General features: G+C 45.1%; 1 protein-coding gene and 1 long non-coding RNA gene across 2 annotated transcripts in view; both read left to right on the forward strand.

Annotated features, from left to right (window-relative positions):
* Positions 1-2746: 2746 nt before the first annotated feature.
* Positions 2747-6579, forward strand: LOC128579426 (uncharacterized). The gene is made up of 3 exons (XR_008378144.1): positions 2747-2806; positions 3887-3961; positions 6530-6579. It is a non-coding gene; the product is annotated as an uncharacterized LOC128579426 (long non-coding RNA).
* A 6952-nt stretch (positions 6580-13531) lies between these two features.
* The window catches only part of LOC128579414 (ankyrin repeat domain-containing protein 36B-like), a 171198-nt gene continuing 163853 nt past the window's right edge, over positions 13532-20876 (forward strand). The window contains exons 1-3 of the mRNA XM_053581525.1: positions 13532-13572; positions 17273-17379; positions 18737-18871. Coding sequence (XP_053437500.1) covers positions 13564-13572; positions 17273-17379; positions 18737-18871 — 251 coding nt within the window. The 5' untranslated portion in view covers positions 13532-13563. The remainder of the gene's footprint in view (positions 13573-17272; positions 17380-18736; positions 18872-20876) is intronic.

Raw genomic sequence — 20876 nt, forward strand, 5'->3', positions numbered from 1 at the left:
AGTCCCTCGAGACACATGCCCATGACTTTTCATGTAGACGAGGACACAGATGGTTCTGTGCTACGTGCCCTGATATAGCAGTCTTGGTGATGCAGGGTTTGAACCCAGCAGCTGTAGAGCTGCTGCTCAGCCCTGCATGCTCAGCCCTACATGCTCACTCTCCTCTGCACACAGGGTTCCATCTCCCTGTGTGCACACAGGTTTCATGCACCCCCTTCCATTGCACCTGTCACCCGCATGTGTATGCATGCATGCAGTATCTGTTTACTTGTTCACCTGTGTGCCTTCCCATGTCTGCCCGGCATGCATTTGCCATCCACTCATCAGTCTGGTGCTCTCATCGGTCCAACTAAAGTCCACATGGTAGACAGCACTCTAGGCACTGGAGGTGCTCAGGACCAAGGCACTGTCCTTGCTGAGCCTATGTGCCTGTGGGAGTGACAGACACCAGGCACAACAAATAAGTAAAAGACGTAATAAGACGTCCAACAGTGCATAGTGCAGGAGGAAGCACAAAATGGGGTGGAGATGCTGTCCAGGTACTAAGTTAGATGGAAGGTTGGGAGTGGAAGGGAGGGTGTACAGGGGGAGCAGGGGATGTAGACAGGCAGTCCAAGGGCAGCAAAGGCAGGTTGGCCTATACCCCGTTTGTTGCTGGTCTGCCCAGCCACTCCTGTCCCAGCAGCCAGTGGTGTCTGCACATGGCTCTCCAGCACCCAATCTCCCTGCCTCCTCCCTCTCTGTTACAGCTCAGCACGTGCAGAGGCATGGTCCCTGCCACAAGGGGCAGGGAACGTCCAGTAAGTTCAGCATGAAAATATCTCAATGGAGAGATGCTGGCATTGGGGAGCAGGTGGATTGTTAGTAAAGCTCTCCTAGCAGAAGAGGCACCTGTGCCAAAACCCGAAGGGCAGAAGCTCTGGGGCGGAGGAAGGATGTAGGAGGTAGTGGGCTAGGACAGAGGGTGGACATGGGAGGCAGCAGGCTGCAGGCAGTATGGGCAGCGCCAAGATGAGAAGGGCTTGACTGCTGGCATCCTTTGGGGATGGACAGCACTGAGAGGTGGACATGCTCGACCTGCACCTCAGCAAGATCCTTCAATGGGGAGAATGCACAGAGATGCCGGGTGGTTGAAGTGTTAGGAAGAAATGGTGGTGGTTTGACTGGAGTAGTCAGAATGGAGAGGTTTGGAAGTCAGTTCTTGGAAGAAATTTTGGAGGCATAATCTGCAGAATTTGATGATACTTGTACTATGTGGGAGAGGAGGGGTTGTTAAGGACAGCACCAATCTCTGCTGGATGCTGGGCAGAAGGTAGTGTGCTCACCAAGACTAGCAGGGCTGCTGAGGGTCTGGATGAGAAAACCTAAGGCAACTGGAGACATCTTGTAGCCAAGTAGCCCGGAGTCTAAGTGGTAGAAACCCAGACACAGGCTGCTGAATTAGAAGGAAAAGTGTCTCTTTTAAGGAGGGAGAAATGCCATGGAGTGAAGAACTAGCAGGCTGTTGGTAGACCTGGGAGGCAGATCCATGGGTGTGAGGATAGGAGCCAGGTGAGGATAAGGAGATGTGCATGGGCTCCCTCCAGAGAAGAGAGAGAAGGGGGTCTTTGGATGGAAGGTCTTGGGATGTCAATGTTAGAGGAGAGACTGGAAGGGCTAGAGGAGCAGAGTGTGCCTGGGATGCAGGAGGTAGAGGTGGTGCTCCTAGAGCATGTTCCTTGTGTTGGCACGAGAGACAGTCCACTCCACCTAGCCCATCTATTGCTGCCCCTTCTGTCCGCTACTCAGAGATTGGCTTTCCAACCCCCTGAGCACTTGTCCGCACCAGTCTCCTATTTCTGTCCACACTGTTTGCTGCTGTTTTCCTGCCAGAATGGGACTTCCTGAGGTGGAGGACTTGCCTGCCCTGTTGCTTACTATGTCCCCCAGAGTTCAGCACAGGCTGGCAGAGCAGATGCTCAGTAATGTTGCATGAGTGAGTGCAGGTGAGCAAGTGGGCTTGTGTTCCTGGCGGCCCTGGGAAGGTTCCTAGGCCAGGAGAGGCCTGCCGTCTGCCAGAATGCTAGTGCTGACATCCATCCTCTCTAGACAGCAGCCAGGTGGACACAAGTGGTTATGCTGTACGGAAGTGTGGCCTGTGAGCTGTAGCCTGTGAGCTGTGGGCTGTGCAGCCTTCCCACTCCTTGTCCTGGGCTGCCCTCATGAGTAACTCAGCCACCATTGTCACCGGGCTGCTGTGCCAGGAGAAGTGGAGAAGGCTCTGGTGCCTGTAGCTGAGCCAAGTGTGCCCAGCTTGCTCACAGCCTCCATGCTTTATCCCCACAGGCTGCGGTGCCTCTGCCACTACATAGTGACCATGCGCTACTTCGAGATGGTCATCCTCGTGGTCATTGCCCTGAGTAGCATTGCTCTGGCTGCAGAGGACCCTGTGCGGACAGACTCTCCCAGAAACAATGTGAGTGGCAGAGGGGCTGGCTTCTCCCCTAACATCCTCCCTCTCTGCTATGTCTCCTCCTCAGGCGTGCAGGGCCCAATGTCTGAAGGCAGGAGTAGCAGGGGTTGGGGCTGCAGCCAGGGGACTAGCCCAAAGGGATGGATGCATGTCTGAGCCCTGCCTCCTAATGCCCAAGCCCACAGCTCCCAGATTGGCTGTCTGCCCAGTGACTCAGAGGAGCTCGGAGCCCCTGCAGCAACCCTGGCTCAGGCCCCAGCTTGGTGTTTGGAATAACCTTCCTTTTGGTTTCAGGCTCTGAAGTACATGGACTACATCTTCACAGGTGTCTTCACCTTTGAGATGGTGATAAAGGTGAGCTGTGTGGCCATCCCAGCTACCTGGTGTTTTGCTCATCTTCCCATATGAGATGGGGCTAAGGCTGGGGGTTAAGCCACATTCCTAGTAGCCTCTGGTGAGGGTGCACAGTGGGCGGGTAAGCAGTGAGTATATGCATACGTGTGTGAGGACATGAGAGCACCTGCTGCATGCATATGGGGTGTGTTTTGAGAACAAGAGGCTTCGTCATTCATTGAGGACCCCTTGTGCAGGATCGCCTCCCCAGCAGTGCCTGGGTCCCTGCTGCACTCCACTCCTGGAACAGGACACTTTGGGTTCAGCTCCTTCCCTAGGGCTGCTGTGTGACAGGAGGCCAAGAAGCCTGGAGAGAGCTGGGGGGCCGTGGGAAGTAGGCAGTGAAGACACAAATTTAAAAGGGGTCTGGCATTTGCCTGGTAACAGGCTCAGGGTCTGCCGCCTCACTGCAGCCTTCATTTCTGTCTCTACGTGTGGATCTGAGTGTTCCCTTATCAGTGTCTGACAGGCATGTGCTCAGCGTGGTTGGATGTGCACACGTGTGTGTACACCTGTGACTTCAGCATGTGTGCCCAGTGCATACTCTCAGGGTGGCACTCGGCACATCATCATGTTTTATAAATGAGGAAACTGAGGCTACAGAGGTCCTGGCACCTGTTCCAAGTCCCCACACAGGGAGTGGCAGAGCCAGGCCACAAATGAAAGTCCTATAACCTGGACCAGCTGCTCTTCCTGCTGCATTGAGCCGGCCCTCTGAAGGTGTGGCAGAGCATGGCCCTGCAGAGCACATGGTGGCAGACCCTCCCAGTCTCATTCAGGCTTCAGGGTGGCAGGGAGCCCAGGCAGGGTGCCAGGCTGTCATGAACTGTGACACTGGGGTCAGTGACCTTGAGTCCCTTAGAGGGTATGACCTGGACTGTGACCTCTGCCCTGGGAGGGCATGTGAGCATGTTCCGAGGCTGCAATGAGGTCACAGACGTGCGAACCTTTGCTGAGAGGGAGTGACCCTGTGACACCAGGACCTGGCTCTACCTCTTTTCTGGAACATTATATTCGCTAATGTGTGTTTCTCACCTGAAGATGATTGACTTGGGACTGCTCCTTCACCCTGGAGCCTACTTCCGGGACCTGTGGAACATTCTGGACTTCATTGTGGTCAGTGGGGCCCTGGTGGTGTTTGCCTTCTCATAAGTAACCATATTGGCTCTGGTCTGGCTGTGTGCAGCCCCCAGAACCGTGGTACAATCATGTTAGGGTGGCCAAGGAGAAGACCTTGAGTGTAGGGGCATGGGGTGATGTCTGTGGGCCATATGGAACTGGTCCAGCTTCCTGGAGCTGGGCTCTATGGGGCCAGGGGACCTGAGGGGACCCGAGGCCTGTCTGTCCCTGACGTCCCACAGGTACCCGGTGGTTCTAGGACTGGGTGCAGCCCCATAGGGCCCATACAAGCAGCTTTACCTGAGGTGAGCATCTGGGCCAGTGCTGTTCCCAGCCAGAGTTGGAGGTCATCTTACCCTCTTGGGGTACTGGGCTGTTCCTTCTGCCTCCTTTGTGGGAATACTCCCCCTGTTGGAGTGGGGCCTAGAGAGAACTCTGTCAGGCCTTGCGTGGAGAGTGTCAGGGCCTGGGGGGACCTGGTGGGTGCAGAGGGCAGCTGTGAAGTGAGAGCCAGAGACAAGGAAGGCCCCTGACAGTCGATAGGCAACACTGGGGGCTTTGCCTTCTCTGAGCCTACTGGGAAGGCTGCACCTGCACAAAGGCCCCTCCTATCCTGCCAGTGTCACTGACTCTGCTCTTTTTGCCTCCTTGTTGCTGGACTCGGTAGGAGCACCATGGGGTAATGCTTCTCTCTCTCTCCCCCATGCGTCCGGCATCACAGCTCCAATGGCCTCTCTCCAGACCATTTCATCACCAGCCTCGCCTCCTGCTCACCCACATTCCCCATCTGGGCTGCATGCTGCTAGGAGCCATGTACCCAAGCCCAGTGTTTCTGTCATGCCTTGGGTTGGGGCCTAGGGCTGGACATGGTCAGCCCTTGCTGCGGTATTTCCTAAAGATCAAGGTGTCCTGGTCACGTGCTAGAGGCTGAGAATATCAGCTGGAAGGCAGTGAGGTGGCAACTTCCAGCTGTGGCCATAGGCCCCAGGATGTTGGACCTCTTAAGCTGCTTCCTCTGAGGCTCCTTTCTTGAAGTGCAGCTTCCTCCCCACTCCTTCCTGACCACATCAGTGCCCAGCCATACCCAGTTTCCCCTCTGGGTGTCTTAATGAACCCTCCTTCCATGGTAAAGGGAACGAGAACTTTGCCAGGGTGTTGGGAGGGTCCTGCAATGAGGACAGTGAAGCCAGGGATGCTGGACAGTCCCAGCAGGAGGAGAGAGGTGAGACCCAGCCAGGTGGCTTCAGAGGAAGAGAATGGGAGGCAGCCCTGAGCTGGCTATTCTGCATGGATGTCAGAGGGCTGCTCCTCCCAGACAGGCAGTGTGGCCTTCCTCCTGCTCTGCCCCACCCCAGGCCAGCGTCTGTCCTCCCTTCTCTGTCTGGCAGAGGAGGGTGGTTTGAGAGCAGGTTCAGGGGCTTCTGCAGTGATGGAAATAGCCAACTTAGAGGGGCTGGGCTTTGCCCACCTGAAAACTCAGCATTGCAGGGGAGTTTAATTGGACTCTGGGGTGTAGGCTGCTGCTGGGGCAGCAGAGGACTGGGTATCCAGACTCTCCAGCCCCATAAAGGCCTGAGACACTCTGCCCACCCCACCCAGTGGGCCCAGGAAGACCCCTAAGGATAGGACCACACACACCCATGCAGGCCATTGCCCACTGAGTAAAGAAGCCAGAGCCCCAGGTATGAATGAAGCCCACTTCATCCTGTTCACTCCTGCCCCCATGGACTAAGGGCTTTATGCTTCTGATAATAGGCTCTCCATGAAGCCTGGCCTGGCCTCGCCTCAGGTGGAGTTGGTAGGAGGTCAGTAGGTTGGCCCCCAGTGCCTGCTAGGCCCAGTTCCTGGGGCCCTGGCAAGCAGAGGCAGCACCTAGGTCTGCTCTGGCTTTTCCTGCGAGAGTCCCTGATGTGGGCACATGAACCCTGGACTTCGGAGCTTGTTTCTAGTGCCTGAGTTTTCTTTTCCCTGACTTTCTCCCTGCTCCCCTCTGTGTGAGTTTCCCTGTCCACTGCTCTGTCTGTGGCTCCCTCCCTCCTTCCTCACTCATGGTTTATGTATGTAACGTCTCTTTCTTACTTTCCTTCCCCACTTCCCTCTTCTTTTCTGTCAGCTTTTTGTCATCTGCTATAGTGTTAGGGTGGCCAAGGAGAACTGTAGGAAGAGGCCAGACACGGCCCCCTTACCTTCCTCTGCCAGGACTGAGAAAGCAGGGGAAAAGCCCTTCCAGAATGTTGCGGTACTAAAGGGCTACAGTACTGATACAGGCCCCCTGTCCTCTGCTCCTGGAAGCTGGCTCGGGGTGGCTGTCAGAGTGTGGTTGAGGGAACTCTGGGCTCTCCCTGTGCCCCAGGTGCTGCTGTCCTGGTGCTGGTCCCAGCCTGGCCCCTGTCCTCAGATGAGGCCCCAGGCAGGTAACCATGGGAAGAGCCAAGTGGCCTGTGGTACCTGCAGGGCAAGGCCTCCCTGCTTCTGGATACAGAGGGGTGTGAGCCAGACCCTGGGGAGCTGCATGGGTGCCACTCACAACTCTACCTGTCTGCATCTGTGGTTTCTCCCTTCTAGAGGATCCAAAGGGAAAGACATCAACACCATCAAGTCCCTAAGAGTTCTGCGCGTCTTACGGCCCCTCAAGACCATCAAACGGCTCCCCAAGCTCAAGGTTAGAGCCTGGACCTGGGACTTGAAGGATGTGCTGTGCGTGTATGCACACGTGTATGCATATATGAGCATGCATTTACGTATGTCTACTCAAATCATACACCTGCATGAAGGAGATGGGCTCACTTAGCTGCAAAACCTTACCCAAGTAGACCTTGTTCCCAACATTCCCCTTCGTTAGCCCAGCAGGACCAAAGGTTTTCTTCAGTAGCCACAGTGCAGGGCCGAAGGGGATGTCTAGAGAGGTGGAGGATCATGGAGGGGAGATGATGCTAGGACACAGGCTCCAGGAAGTTTAGGATTCAGGAGATGGGCATGGCTGAGGTTGTGGACAGAGGATGAGTGTAGCCCAAACATTTGGAATTGTGCTAAAAACTAATCTTGATGGAGTGTGTGCTGGGCACTGTGCTAAGTACTCATTTAATCCTCCAAATTTTTTGTGCTAGTTCCTGTTATTAATAGCTTAGAAAAGCAAGCCATGGAGCATTAAGCAATGTAGGAGCAGAAAAAAGTTTGCTTAGAATGCTGAGCCCCTTGGCGCCGCAGGCTGTAGAGGACGCAGGGTACCTCGGCGTGGCCGGCGACTGCTCCTGGGCGTTGTGGCTGTGATGGAATGCACAGCTCCTCAGCGCCGCCCTTTGCGAGGGGACCAGGCCTGGCGACCACCTCAGCGCGACGCCCTCAGGACACCGGGGTTCTGCGATTCCAACCCTGAGTGCGACTTTCCTGTCCCAGCCCTGCCTGCCCAGGGGCAGCTGGTGTTCAGAGAACCGGGAGGGGGAGGTTCTGTGTTGAAAATGGAGAGTGCTGTGTCCAAGGTCCAGCATCGCTGCCCCACGTTCCATTTGCAGGTCAAGGAGGGTGGGCCCTCAGGCAGGCAGGCGGGATGGACAGGGACTAGGCTGCCAGCCCGCTGCCACCACAGCCGGGGCTGCAACTCGTTGTCAGGTGCCTGCAGTGACTGTCCAGAAATCCCAGATCTCGCGACGCCCTCAGCAGCACCAATGCAAGGGCGGGGGCCTCAGCCTGCGCCAAGCCGGGCGGTGGGCCCGGCACTAGCAGCAGCACTCAGGGGCGGAACAGGCTGCACCGCTGAACCCTGAGGTCGGTGTGTCCAGCGCTCAAGGACTCGTGTCCAGCATGCGTCCCAAGGGCCCTACCGACTCCGTGGGCCAGCTCCTGCTGGGTCCATGCTGGGAGTATGGGGTCCGCGCCCACCAGGCAGTCTGGCTGAGCGGCTGCTGCCAGGTCATTGGCCAGGCTTGACTGCAACTGAGGTGTCAGGTGCCTTGTTCCTTCCTTCTAGGAGCGCAGGCAGGTTCCTAGTTGCAGGGCTGCTCCCCACAGTCCCTGGCCCTGTCCAAACAGCAGCAAGGACAGGAAATATCTGCCTGAGCTGAGAGGGTACAGAACTCCCTAGATCCCTCCTGCACGCACCATGTGCAGCAGGTGTGCCAGGCCTGGCGGGCAGTGTACGAGGACCCTGTGCACCCAGGGAGCCCCGAGGTCCAGCTCTGTAGCCACGCCCTGCACGCCCAGGCACCAGCTGCACACAACTTCCGGACGCCAGCGCGGGTCTTCCTGCGCACGCGCACTGCGGTTGCTAGCCTTCGGTTGTACCGGTCTGACCACGGAACCGCCAGGCTTGTTTCCTGGAGTTGCTGCCAGACCTGGTTAGGACACCGTCCTAGGGCTACGCTGAGCGAGAAAGCGGAGGGGAGGGGGTGGGGGAAGGGAGTCTACGGAGCCAGGAGCTCTATCTAAAAGAAATTGTTAGCTGCAGGTGGAGATGGGCAACACAGCCTTGACCCCTTTGGTCCACCAGTACTGGGACCAGAATCAGGACCCAGTCTTCTCAACGGCCGGGTATGAGGTCAAATTTAAGGACCTCAAGACTCTCCACAGAGCTGCCTACGAGGGCGACCTCTATGACATGATGGACCTGGTCCATCTGAAAAGAAATAAGTTAAATGCATATGATAAGAAGAAGAGGTAATAGGAACAGGGAGCCGGGTGGCTCGGGCTGGGGCGGGGGGCAGGGGTTGGGTGGGATGGGGTTGGGGGTGGCGGCGTGGGTGGTGAGAGGTGGGGTGACCAGGTGTGAGGGATGAGGTGTGAGGGGGGAGATGCCCCCTTTCATGGGCTCCCTGGGCCAGCCCTCCTGTCGCCAGGGCTCCTTAGAAACTGAGATGGGGAAGTCTGGGAGAGGTCCCGCGCCCCACTCGGGCCACCACTATGGGCAGCAGAGCAAAAGCTGAACCTCATCTGTTTCCATTCCACTCCAGATTCCCCTTATACAGCTCTGTATTGACCTTTTTTGTTTGTTTGTTTTTTGGAGACAGAGTCTCACTTTTTTGCCCTGGATAGAATGCTGTGGCGTCATAGCTCCCCAACAACCTCAAGCACTTGTCTTGTCTCAGCCTCCAGAGTAGCTGGGACTACAGGAACTCGCCACAACACCTGGCTATTTTTAGAGATGTGGTCTCGCTCTGGCTCAGGCTGGTCTTGAACCTGTGAGCTCAGGCAATCCACCCGCCTCGGCATCCAGAGTGCTAGGATTACAGACGCGAGCCCCTGTGCCCAGCCTGTATTGACCATTTTAAAGTAATTTAACCAAGAAAATTAGGTATAACCGCATTTTATTTTTGATGTACACATTTTAGAACATAATGTTCTGTATATTATGGAAAAGTACATAATGAGAGAATTCCTACAATATGTCCACCTCTGAGCTAACACATCTTTAGATCAAGTCCAATTTCCATTTTATATCGAAGTGCAGCCGTGGGTTTGCGTTCTCTACCGAGGGGGTCTTAGAAAGCAATTTTAAAGTGGTAAGATGATTGCATGTGCTTGAGTAGGAAGTCTTATTTTCCTGAAAATGTGAGCTCTTTCCATGTTTATTAATTTTAAATCAGCCAAATAAAAATGCCAAAATTTTTCAATTTTTGAGTTGCATATGGTATCCATCTTTTGTTATTGTCATGATATTAAGAAACATTTGTAATGGTGTGAATAAAGACTTGCCTATTTAGATATCAAAATGTGCTATTAAGGTCCACAAATTTTTTACTAACATTTGAAAAGACACATGAATGAATGGCACAAAATATAAAATCCAGATACACCAAATGTATAGGAGAATTTAGAACTTGATAATGGTGACATTTTATATTATTAGCGAACAATGAATTTTTCATAACTGAGGTGTCTGTTAGCTGGAAATAAAGTAGATAGATTTTTAATTCACAAAAGTAAGTTCATGGCTGGGCACCGTCAGGTCAGTGGTTAGGACACCGGCCACATACACCGGGGGGGTGGGTGTGGGGTGGGGTGGTGGGTTCCAAGAACAGCATGCTAAACAAAGACCACTACAACAAATATATAGTCAGGTGTTGTGGGGGCACCTATAATCTCAGCTACTTTGGAAGCTGAGGCAGGAGAATTGCTTAAGCTCAAGAGTGAGGTTGCTGTGAGCTGTGACCCCACGGAACTCTACCCAGGCCAACATAGTGAGAATCTGTCTCAAATAAATAAATACATAAATAAATGTAAGTTCATAATAAAATACATATTAAAAGTTTTAAATATACCAAATGAGGAAAGTACTAGGAACAAACCTAAATGCCTATTGAGATAGATACATTTTTATGGTAAGAAGCCCTTCCTCAGAATGACCTCTGAAGCAAGCTTACTGAAGATTGTTTCAGCAAAATAAACGTTAAAACCCTCCGTATATGAGGGGAAAAAATTAACAAAACATGTTTACAAAATATTTGCAACACATCAAATGAAAATATATCTTAATTTGGGCAGCACCTGTGGTTCAAAGTGTAGGGCACTGGCCCCATAAACCAGGGGTGGCTGGTTCAAGTCCGGTCCTGGCCAAAACTGTAAGGAAAAAAAAAAGAATTCTAAAATTCTGCAAAGTACATTTTTCTTTACTGATCTACAATTGATCTATGGACCTGGGAAAAACATTTAGTGTTCCTGATAAGACAAGGACCTTAAATTAAAAAGGGAATACTTTTTTTTTCTATCCACAAAGTTTATAAAGATGCAATGTGGTGGTACTTATGCTTTTATGTGCTTATGACCTTTTAGATAGACTCCAACAAGTCGTAATAAAATATTTTTATGGAGTAATTAGAAATTCATAAAATTCGACTTTCTCAGCTCTGCTTAAAGTAACACTGTATTAAGGAGAACCTACATAACATGCCTGTGGCTCAGTGAGTAAGGCGCCGGCCCCATATGCCGAGGGTGGCGGGTTCAAACCCAGCCCCGGCCAAACTGCAACAACAAAAAAAATAGCCGGGCGTTGTGGCGGGCGCCTGTAGTCCCAGCTACTAGGGAGGCTGAGGCAAGAGAATCGCGGAAGCCCAGGAGTTGGAGGTTGCTGTGAGCTGTGTGACGCCACGGCACTCTACCGAGGGTGGTACAGTGAGACTCTGTCTCCACAAAAAAAAAGAAAAAAAAAAAAAAAAGAAACTTCAGTGCATCCATAGGGTAGTACAATATGTGACAGAATCCTAATCTGGCAGAAGCAGCCACTTAGGTAAGAGTGGCATATGAAGGTGGCATATGAACAGGTAGGTGTCAGCTGTCATGTGGAGGTGAACTTTTAAGATATACAGTGAGGAAAATGTCAATTTGCTGATATGTACACATGGACTATGGCAATGTGTTAGCTGAAAATTTGTAAAAAGTTTTACAAAAGCAGTTAGTGTTAGAAATTGGTATACGACTAAGATTTTTATTTTTTTCCCTGTGATTTCTGCAGTGAACCTGTATAAGGTTTAGTAGCAGCTTATTATTAATGAAATAATCCGTTCACAAGGATTATGGGATATGAATCTTACACAAGAAAAATAATTTCCCACTTTTTATTAATTCATTTATTTGAATTAGTATCTTCTGCTAACTTGTAGTCTCTTCAAAATGAATCTTTTTACCTGTATCTGTGCATGTATATTCTGTTGCGTATACATTTTATTATGCACATTGTTTTCATCATATGTATTTATTATATATACAAATAATTATAGATTCATCATTTTATTTGTGCCCTTAAGAAAATAAAGCTGGCAAATATAAATGATTATTAATCTTGCAAAAGTATTGCTTTACTTCTTGAGTTTTTCTTTTTTCTTTTAATTGAGCTCCCTATCCATCCTTTGAATCCATTTATTCTCCAAACATAAGCTGGAAACCTCTTTGGTAGGAGACATATACTATAGCCTTTCAGGACCGTTCCATCCCAAACCATCATGTTTCCCTGAGCAGCCTGAGGAAGATGAGAGGTTTAAAATTGTTGCATTAGGACTTGATCTCACATGCAGTTTTTCCTCCCTCCTGTTAAACACAGATAAAAAGATTCCTTTACTTTTGAAGAGAATAAAAGTTAGCATAAAAATAATTCCTAAAGTTAAACAATTATTTAAAAAGATATTTTAGTGACCTTTGAAATTTTATAACAGTCTTAATGACTAATACTAATCACTGGAAATATCTCCTTTACATGTCAATCAATCTAAGCACTGAATAATGAGCCACACTTTCCATTTGAATTCTGCATTTATTTTGTTTTAAATATTTTTGAAATCAAAATGAGAATTAACTTTCTTTTGAAAATTGTTGTTAATTCAGCCATCTTTTTGTCCTAGTACATTTAAAAACTAAAATTTATTTAAATGTCATTCATATAAAAATAAATGCTAGAGACCTGTGTGTGCCAAATCTCACTCACTGTAAAACCACCATGGAATGTGCTATGCCCCATTATCTTAAGTTCAATACTGTAATTTTTAAAATGCTGCCAATTATACTTATAATCATGAATTACAAGTGGCATTCCTAAATCAGAGATGTTATAATGGAAAAAAAAAAGAAACATTATAATACAGTTGTATTTCTAATCTTTAAAACATACCACTGAGTAGATATGATTGTATCATTTTACTTTAATCAGAATGTCATCTTTCTTAGCATTCATAGTAATAGTTATAATAAACAACAATTACTGAGCTGTTATTTGTGCCAGGAACTGTTAAAAATGGTCAGCATCACAAGGGTATCCTGTAAGGTGTCCTTACTATTTCTTTTTTTTTTTGCAGTTTTTGGCTGGGGCTGGGTTTCAACCCACCACAACTGGCATATGGGGCTGGCGCCCTACTCCTTTGAACTACAGGTGCCGCCTGCTCTTACTATTTTTATTTCCATTTTATCGATGAGGAAATTAAGACACAGAAAAACTAAGCCAAAGTGTGTCCCAAACTGAAGTTACTGAATCCAAAGGCCAGTGTCTTTGGATTCCAATAGGCTGTTCTTTTGTTACACAGTGAGTGTTAATAAATATCGTTCTGTCTTCACAAGAAAATTAAGGATTTGTTCTGAAAACAGGAATAAATGAAACTTAATGCTTACAACTACGTGAATGATTACATGTTTTTAGTTAGTGTGCTACAATTTTTTAAAAAGGCTCTCTCAATTTTGTAGGAGTGCTTTGCATTTGGCTTGCGTAAGAGGCTATGCCAAGGTGTCCACTATGTTGATCGACAAGGACTGCGATCTGAACATCAGAGATGCTGAAGAGAGGACACCTCTGATAAAGGTATATAGTAGCCAGATTTCAGCTTGAGATGGATTTTATTTAAACCCATAGAATAAAAATGAATTTATCACAATTGAATATAACTAATAAGTGAAATCTGTGAAAGGTTTATATTGCATTCCTAGAACTTATGATCTATTTCTTGGTGTAAAACTGACAGGCCGTGCAATGCGAGAGACCGCAGTGTGTCACTCTCCTCTTAGAACGTGGCGCAGATCCCAACATCACGGATATCCACGGTAACTGCGCTCTCCACTATGCTGCCCAAAGCGGCAATGTAGAGATTACAACAAAACTCCTTGAACATGGTGCCGCTACAGAGATAATGAACAAGGTATAGATTAACTGACTTTATTTTGAAAATATCGGAAATACATTTGTTTTAACATTGACATATGTAAGGGTTCAATTTTCCAAGTTTGGAAACTTAAGCATTCCCTAAAATAAAATATTTTGAAATAGCTCAATTGTCAAAGGTTTCTGTTTAAAAATTGGTACTTTCGAAGGAGCATGAGAGAGTACATCTTCTTTTATGCATTTATGTTAAATATTTGAGATAACACTGAATTTGTTGAAGGTTAAATTATTTTTTCAATTTTTTTACCATTCTGCTGTTTCTTTCTAATTATTGTAAAATAGCACAGAAAAGTCAATTTATCCTAGAAATAGGCTTTATCTTAAAACTTCGACAAAAGGAATGTATTTTACAAGAAATAGAAATCTTGCTGTTGACAGATTTCTTAAAAAATAATTTCTAGGAACATGATTTGCCTCACATAAGCAAGGGGTAAAGAGGAAAATGGGGAAAAGGGAAAGGAGACTGATCAGAAACACACAGGCCAGTTTAAAAACTGCATGATTGGGTAAATGAGGTGAAAGCTATGTTGATTAGTATGATGTAAGCACTTCAATTTGTTCAAATAATCAACACATTGAAAATGGCATAAATGTTTTTATGATCTATATACAAAAGACTTAATAAAAAATCATTAAAAAAATACATAACTGCAGGAAATACCAATAAGAGGGGGTTTTGCATGTTTTGTCCAGTTTTTTAACATTTAAACCAGAATCTCTTTATTTTGAGGGATAATAACTCTCAGTTTGAGAGAGTTAGTGAGAGGTAGACTTGTCTAGGCATCAATTTTAGGAGAACTCCGAGAAAACCAGATTGACAATGAGTATGATGAAGTAAGAAAGAAGGAAGAACAAATAATTAACTGATCATCCTAATTTGGCAGAAGCAGCCACTTTTAGGTAAGAGTGTAAACTCTGCTCTCAAGACCAGAATGTCTTGATGGGAAGGTGGGGGAGAAGGACCTTTTCCGTAGCAAAATCAAGGTGCATGTTCAGTTCACTAGTCCCTGTTCTCCCCTTCCCTAGAAACATTAAATGGAATTTTCAGTAATGACTCCACCTCTTACTCTTTCTTCTTTTTATCCAAATTCCCAAGTGGTAACATAATTGTCCATGTAGGTAGACAATGAGACAAAAGTGGTTTTCTGTTGCATTAGTTCTCCACTAGAATTGTGCAACACAATGAACTGGGGGGAATGTAAAAGAATAATTTAGAAGTCTAGGCTCTGTCCTGAAGATTTTGATTCAGAAAATATAATAAGGTCCAAGCACGTATATTTAAAAATATTTCCTTGAAGGCAGGTACATGTTTGAGGGAGAGGGAGATTGAGGTAGGAAGGATCAGTCAATCTCAGGAGTTGTTTTTTTTTTTTTTTTTTTTGAGACAGAGTCTCATTGTGTTCCCCTGGGTAGAGTACCTTGGCGTGACAGCTCACAGCAACCTCCAACTCTTGTTTAAGCAATTCTCTTGCGTCAGCCTCCCAAGAAGCTGGGACTACAGGTGTCTGTCACAATGCCGGGCTATTTTTTTGTTTTTGTTGTAGTTGTCATTGTTTGGCAGGCCTGGGCTGGCTTAGAACCTGCCAGCTCAGGTTTTTTTATATGGCCAGTGCCCTAGCTGCTGAGCTACAGGCACTGAACCAACCCAGGATTTCTTGACACTTTCTCTGACACTGTCCCTAAGAACAACACAATTTCTTCAAGACTCTGATGCACTGAGCACTTAAGTGTAATTATGAATTCACATGTATCAAAAATGTAAGAAATTTCTAGAGGCACTACTTCTCTTTCAATCTCTGCTTTCCAGTAATATTAGACTGATGTTTATGATGTCTTTTACTGCTGAAGAGGGTAAAAGGAATGTTACTGGCAGTATCTGTTAGCTTACAGAGCACCTTCTTATTCTTTTCAACCATCAATCATTTACTGTTATTGAGAGGGATTTTAGAAATTTACTTGTGTATAGTCTTTCAATAAGTGCAGACTGACCATTTTAGTATTTCCTCTTTGTTATCATTCAGATGATTAAGTCAACAAATGTTTTTTACAAGTAGAGTTTTCTCAATCAGAATAGTAGTGAATCCTTTACCTTTTTTTTAGTTGAAGCTGTAATATGAACTGTCTTAGCACATCTTTTAGGGCCACAGAGCTTCAGCATAATCAGGATCTCAGTTTGAAACACTGAAAACCATGAAGTTAGAATACATATAGGAATTTTTTTAAAAAAAATTATATTAGTCCTTAGTGATGGGGTCATATCTTAGAACTTAAAAAATGGCTTTTAAAATCTCTTTGTCTTTGCATCTATCAAATAATTGTTTTCCTGTTACAAAACCTATAAGCCTTTTTAAGTTAATCATGGTTGTAGTTGGATAGATGATGACATATGTTTTGCCTCAGCACCATCCCTTAAAAATGAAAATGATTTAGTGCCTTTACTTAGGCTGTAAACAATTCATGTAAGTCAGTATTAGAACTTCTATTAAGAAACCATTATATTTCTGCTTTATATTTTGCCGAAAAAAACATAATTTAAAGAGAAACCAGAAAAAAATGGATTAGAAAGTTAAATATGCATTAGATTTCCATTTACCATTTTCATCGAGAATAATGTTTCTCAGTGAACTTTCTAACAGCTGAGATAAAAATCGGTAATCTTTTTTTGTTATTGTTGTTTGTTTTGTTTTGTTTTGTTTTGAGACAGAGTCTCACTATGTCACCCTTGGTAGATTGCCATGGTGTCACAGCTCACAGCGACCTCAGACTCTTGGGCTTAAGTGATTCTCTTGCCTCAGCCTCCTAAGTAAAAAATTGATAATCTTATAACAGGAGACATCCCACGGGCCATTTAATGATAAGCAAGAAAAGTTCATTTGAAGTCTAGCTTTTTTTCACTCAGAAAACCTTAGTGAACCATTCGCAACAGGAGTGACAGACCAATTGGCATCTGGGGTCTTGTCACCATCGATAGAAGAGAGTCCTGAGTTGGTATACCTGGTGAAATCCTCCCCCTTTGTTGGAAAGCTTTCAAGGATCACGGAAACTCTAATTTCTCAAATGTTAGGGTTTGCCCCAAAAATGTATTGCCAAAGAGGGTTTAAGCAAATTCAAGAGATTGCTTTAATATTGGATATATAATGGAAAGTTTGGTAATATTTGTTATGCATAGATGATCATGGAAACTTTGTGTTGGGGGTACATACTTGTAAGTAGTCTTTGAAATCCAGTGTAAGAAATACTGATCTAGGGGTAATAATTTAGATCATTAACTCAATAAAAATACTGAAAATAGTTACTACTATATCTTAGGGTAGGGGGATATAGAGATATTAATAATAGATACTGCCTCTGCCCACAAGAAGCTCTTGGTTTAGATGAGAAACAATAAAGTATTATACTGTGGTAAATGCTGTGATAGAAGCAAAGATTCTTCAAAGCATTAAATGTCTGAACTGAGTTTTGGAGGTAACCTGAGTTGATGTGAAGAGGCAGATGAGAGTTGTTTCCAAGGGAAGGAGTGTCACATTGGAAAGCACAGAGTAATGAGAAGGAAGGGTCTACTTTTTATTTATTTTCTACCTTATGTGTACAATTTTAGGACCTTATATAAAGTTTTCCACTTATAAAAGTGTATAATTTTGTCCAGTATTGTATTAATTGTTTTTGCTGTATTGCAGAAAGACACCACACCACTCTTCCTTGCTCTGAAGGAAACCCATTCAGATGTGGCGGAACTTTTAATTAAGCATAAGGCAAATATACATCTAGTTGATGGATGTAGGAGGTATAGTAATTCGTTCTGTTTTTAAAACCTGAGTGGTATTCTAGAGTGGCAATAGTATCTCTCCTCAGAAATGTTAAATGAACAATAACGTTACCTCATAATTGTTGTATAGTGAAAAATATCCACACAGATCTTCAGTTACGCAGAAAAGCAGTTATTTTGACTGAGAAATATGAAGGACAGTATACAGAAGGATTTACCTTTTTTTTCAATATTGACTGATATTTGTTCGTAATTTGGTGTTTTGGTGATATATTAGCTGATAGGCTTTAGTTAGTTGTATAAAATGTGGACTTAAACTTGTAGTTTACTTTATGACTTAATATGAAATTCTTCACTCTTTCATAGTATTTTTTAACAACTGTTGCTTATATGGTTTTCCTTTAGAATGTCCTGTGTCCCATAAATAGGAGCTGGGATTCATTTTCTCTTTTGAATGACTTAGTGAGTCTTTAAGTTGTTTTCTTTAAAGAATATTGACGTTAGATTATCCTTAAGTGACTATTAATTGCTATTACCAGATCCTGTGGGTTCATCAGCTTTTTTTCCATTTTTACTTCTAGTGTAGTTTGATGTTTTAGTTTTAATTGGCATGGGCAGAAGGATGAAAACTTTAACTGGATAAACTTTTCCTTGAATAAAATAAGCCATAGGTGGGTGATAAAGTGTAAACAGAGAGGCTTTAGATTCCCCGAAACCTGCGTTGGATTCCTGGCTTTTCCACTTGCTAGGTGTGATGTTAGGAACATCATTTATCATCAGATGTGTTTTTTGATCTGAAAAGGAGCATAATCTGCCAAGGCTTATGGTGTGTAAAGTCTTATATGTACACACACAGAGACATATACACACATACACACAGATACATATATATATATACACACACACACAATAATTTAATGCAGTTCCTAGCACATGAATATCAGCATCAAAATCTGTAAGTACTCTGACTAAAATTATTACCATTATTATTGTTATTGGAAGCCTGCAAGTAGCTCTTACTTATTTGACCACTATCTGACTTTGAATGAAAATATATTCTATTTAGATAGGGAAGGAATGGAGAATTCTACATCTAAATCTTGCACTATGTAAGATAAGTGATCTCAGCGTAGTTTCTTGACCATTAAAGCCTTATAAATTAGCAACTTGTACTGTGTTATACCTGTGGTTAAGAGGCTTCCTTTTAGCTTCAGTGGAAATTGGCTAAAATGAACATTTCAGTACCCAAGATGTTCATGTCTGTAAGAACATTCTGCACGGACAGGCAGGATATTGAATTAGTAAAGTATATCCAATTAGTACTATAAATAACTTTTTTCAAGTTTGTAAGTGTGGGTTATCTTTCTTATTTTAGAACAGCGCTCATGCTTGCTGTACTTTGTAATTCGGAAAGCTTAGTGGATCTTCTTTTGGAGCAGAATATTAATGTCTTTGCGGAAGATTTATTTGGACGGACTATAGATAATTTTCTTCTTCCTGACTCTGAAAGGTAAGTGTACACGATAAAAGACTACTTAATCCTGGGTGGCACCCGTAGCACAGTGGTTAAGGTGCCAGCCATATGCACTGGGGGTGACAGGGTTGAACGGGGCCTGGGCCTGCTAAAACGATAATGACAATTGCAACAAAAAAATATCCAGGCATTGTGCAGGCACCTGTAGTCACAGCTACTCAGGAGCTTAGGCAAGAGAATTGCTTAATCCTAAGAGTTTGAGGTCGCTGTGAGCTATGATGACATGTCACTCTACCCAGGGGGACAAAGTAAGACTCTGTCTCAAAAAAAAAAAAAAAAGAAAAAGAAAAAAGACCAGTTAATGTTAAATTGAGGTGTAAAATAATTATAACTATTGCAACTTGTACATCAGTTGAAATTTCATGGTTTGTTTCAGAAAGTTTTAGAATGGAAATGAGATAGCCGGAAGAAACCCAAAGGATGGAGGTGTTACAAGTAGTAATGAGTGCAGGGTTCTTAAGACTTTTAAGACCTTTGGGCGGCGACTGTGGCTCAGTGAGTAGGGCACCGGCCCCATATGCCGAGGGTGGCGGGTTCAAACCCAGCCCCGGCCAAACTGCAACAAAAAAAATAGCCGGGCGTTGTGGCGGGCGCATGTAGTCCCAGCTGCTTGGGAGGCTGAGGCAAGAGAATCCCGTAAGCCCAAGAGTTAGAGGTTGCTGTGAGCCGTGTGACGCCACGGCACTCTACCCGAGGGCGGTACAGTGAGACTCTGTCTCTACAAAAAACAAACAAAAAAAAAAAAGACTTTTAAGACCTTTAACCTTACGGATTTCAGTTTTATTTTGTTTTATTACAAGTACAGCCCCTATGCGTGGGATAAAGACAGTGTCACAACTCTTCTTTTTCTGAGTAGTTATATGGGTCGTGAAAGGTCCACTTTAGTAGAAGCTGTTGTACCATTCCCTGTTGTACTGTTGTGCTCTAGACCTTCCTCCTTGAAATTTTCAAGAACTGAACAGGTTTTAAAGTGCAAGAAAGGCAATCCTCTTTTATAAGGCAGAAAGGGGAGAAGAAGGACTTTGTACTCATTCTGTTTCCCCTGATTGTGTTGCTGCATTGTTGCCTGGAAACTGGTCCTGCAGTCTGGTAATTATGCTACTAGGAAGTCTTTGCTGATTCAGATGCCTCAGTCTCCATGGTCAAACACACTTAAACTTCAAAGTAATACTTTTTGTGGTTCACTTACATTTGCTTATATGCTTGTCCATTGTTCCCAAAAGCACTAGCATCGTTCTCTGCTCTGGCAGCTAGGCCTCTGACCTTTAGCCACACAAACACACAGTGAGCAAAGAGATCCCTTCCCCTACTTATATAGAGCTTATATGGAGCTCACATTTTAGTTTAGACTTAGCCTAATCCTTTGTACATTCTCCTTTAAAGTCCTTTTGTCTAGCAAATAGTAGCTGAGATTGTTCTAAACTGTCAGAGTTCCAAATAATGATGCAGGAAAGGAATGGAGTTCCGTTTCTTCTTTGTTACCAGATCTATGCCCTGAAGCCTACTTATAGCCTGTGCAGCACCTTTTCTTAGGCTGTAAAAGATCCCATGTCCTTCTCTAGTAGTGGACACCAACTTGTCCTTGGCCCTCAAATGATTTGTCCTCCATAATTATGAAAATCTTTGAAGCTACTTGGTTCTCTACCTCAAAATTTAAGAATGTTTTCAAATTCTATGTCAAATTCTAAGAATGTAGCTGCTGGATGTAAACCTCTGAATCTGAACAGGTTAGTTGTATTTATATGACAAATCAATACCAAAGCAAATAGACAACCTACCCAATAAGAAGATATATTTGCATATATTGAATTAGATAAAAGATTAATAACTAGGATCTACAGATAAACACAAAAGAACCAAGAATCCTTTACAACATAGAGCAAGAGAGATGAATAGAATCTTCTCTAAAGAAGACAGATGAATGGCTAACAAACATATGATAAAATGCTCATCATCCCCAATTATCCGAGAAATGCAAATC

This window comes from Nycticebus coucang, unplaced genomic scaffold (genome assembly GCF_027406575.1).
Source record: "Nycticebus coucang isolate mNycCou1 unplaced genomic scaffold, mNycCou1.pri scaffold_53, whole genome shotgun sequence".
NCBI lineage: Eukaryota > Metazoa > Chordata > Mammalia > Primates > Lorisidae > Nycticebus > Nycticebus coucang.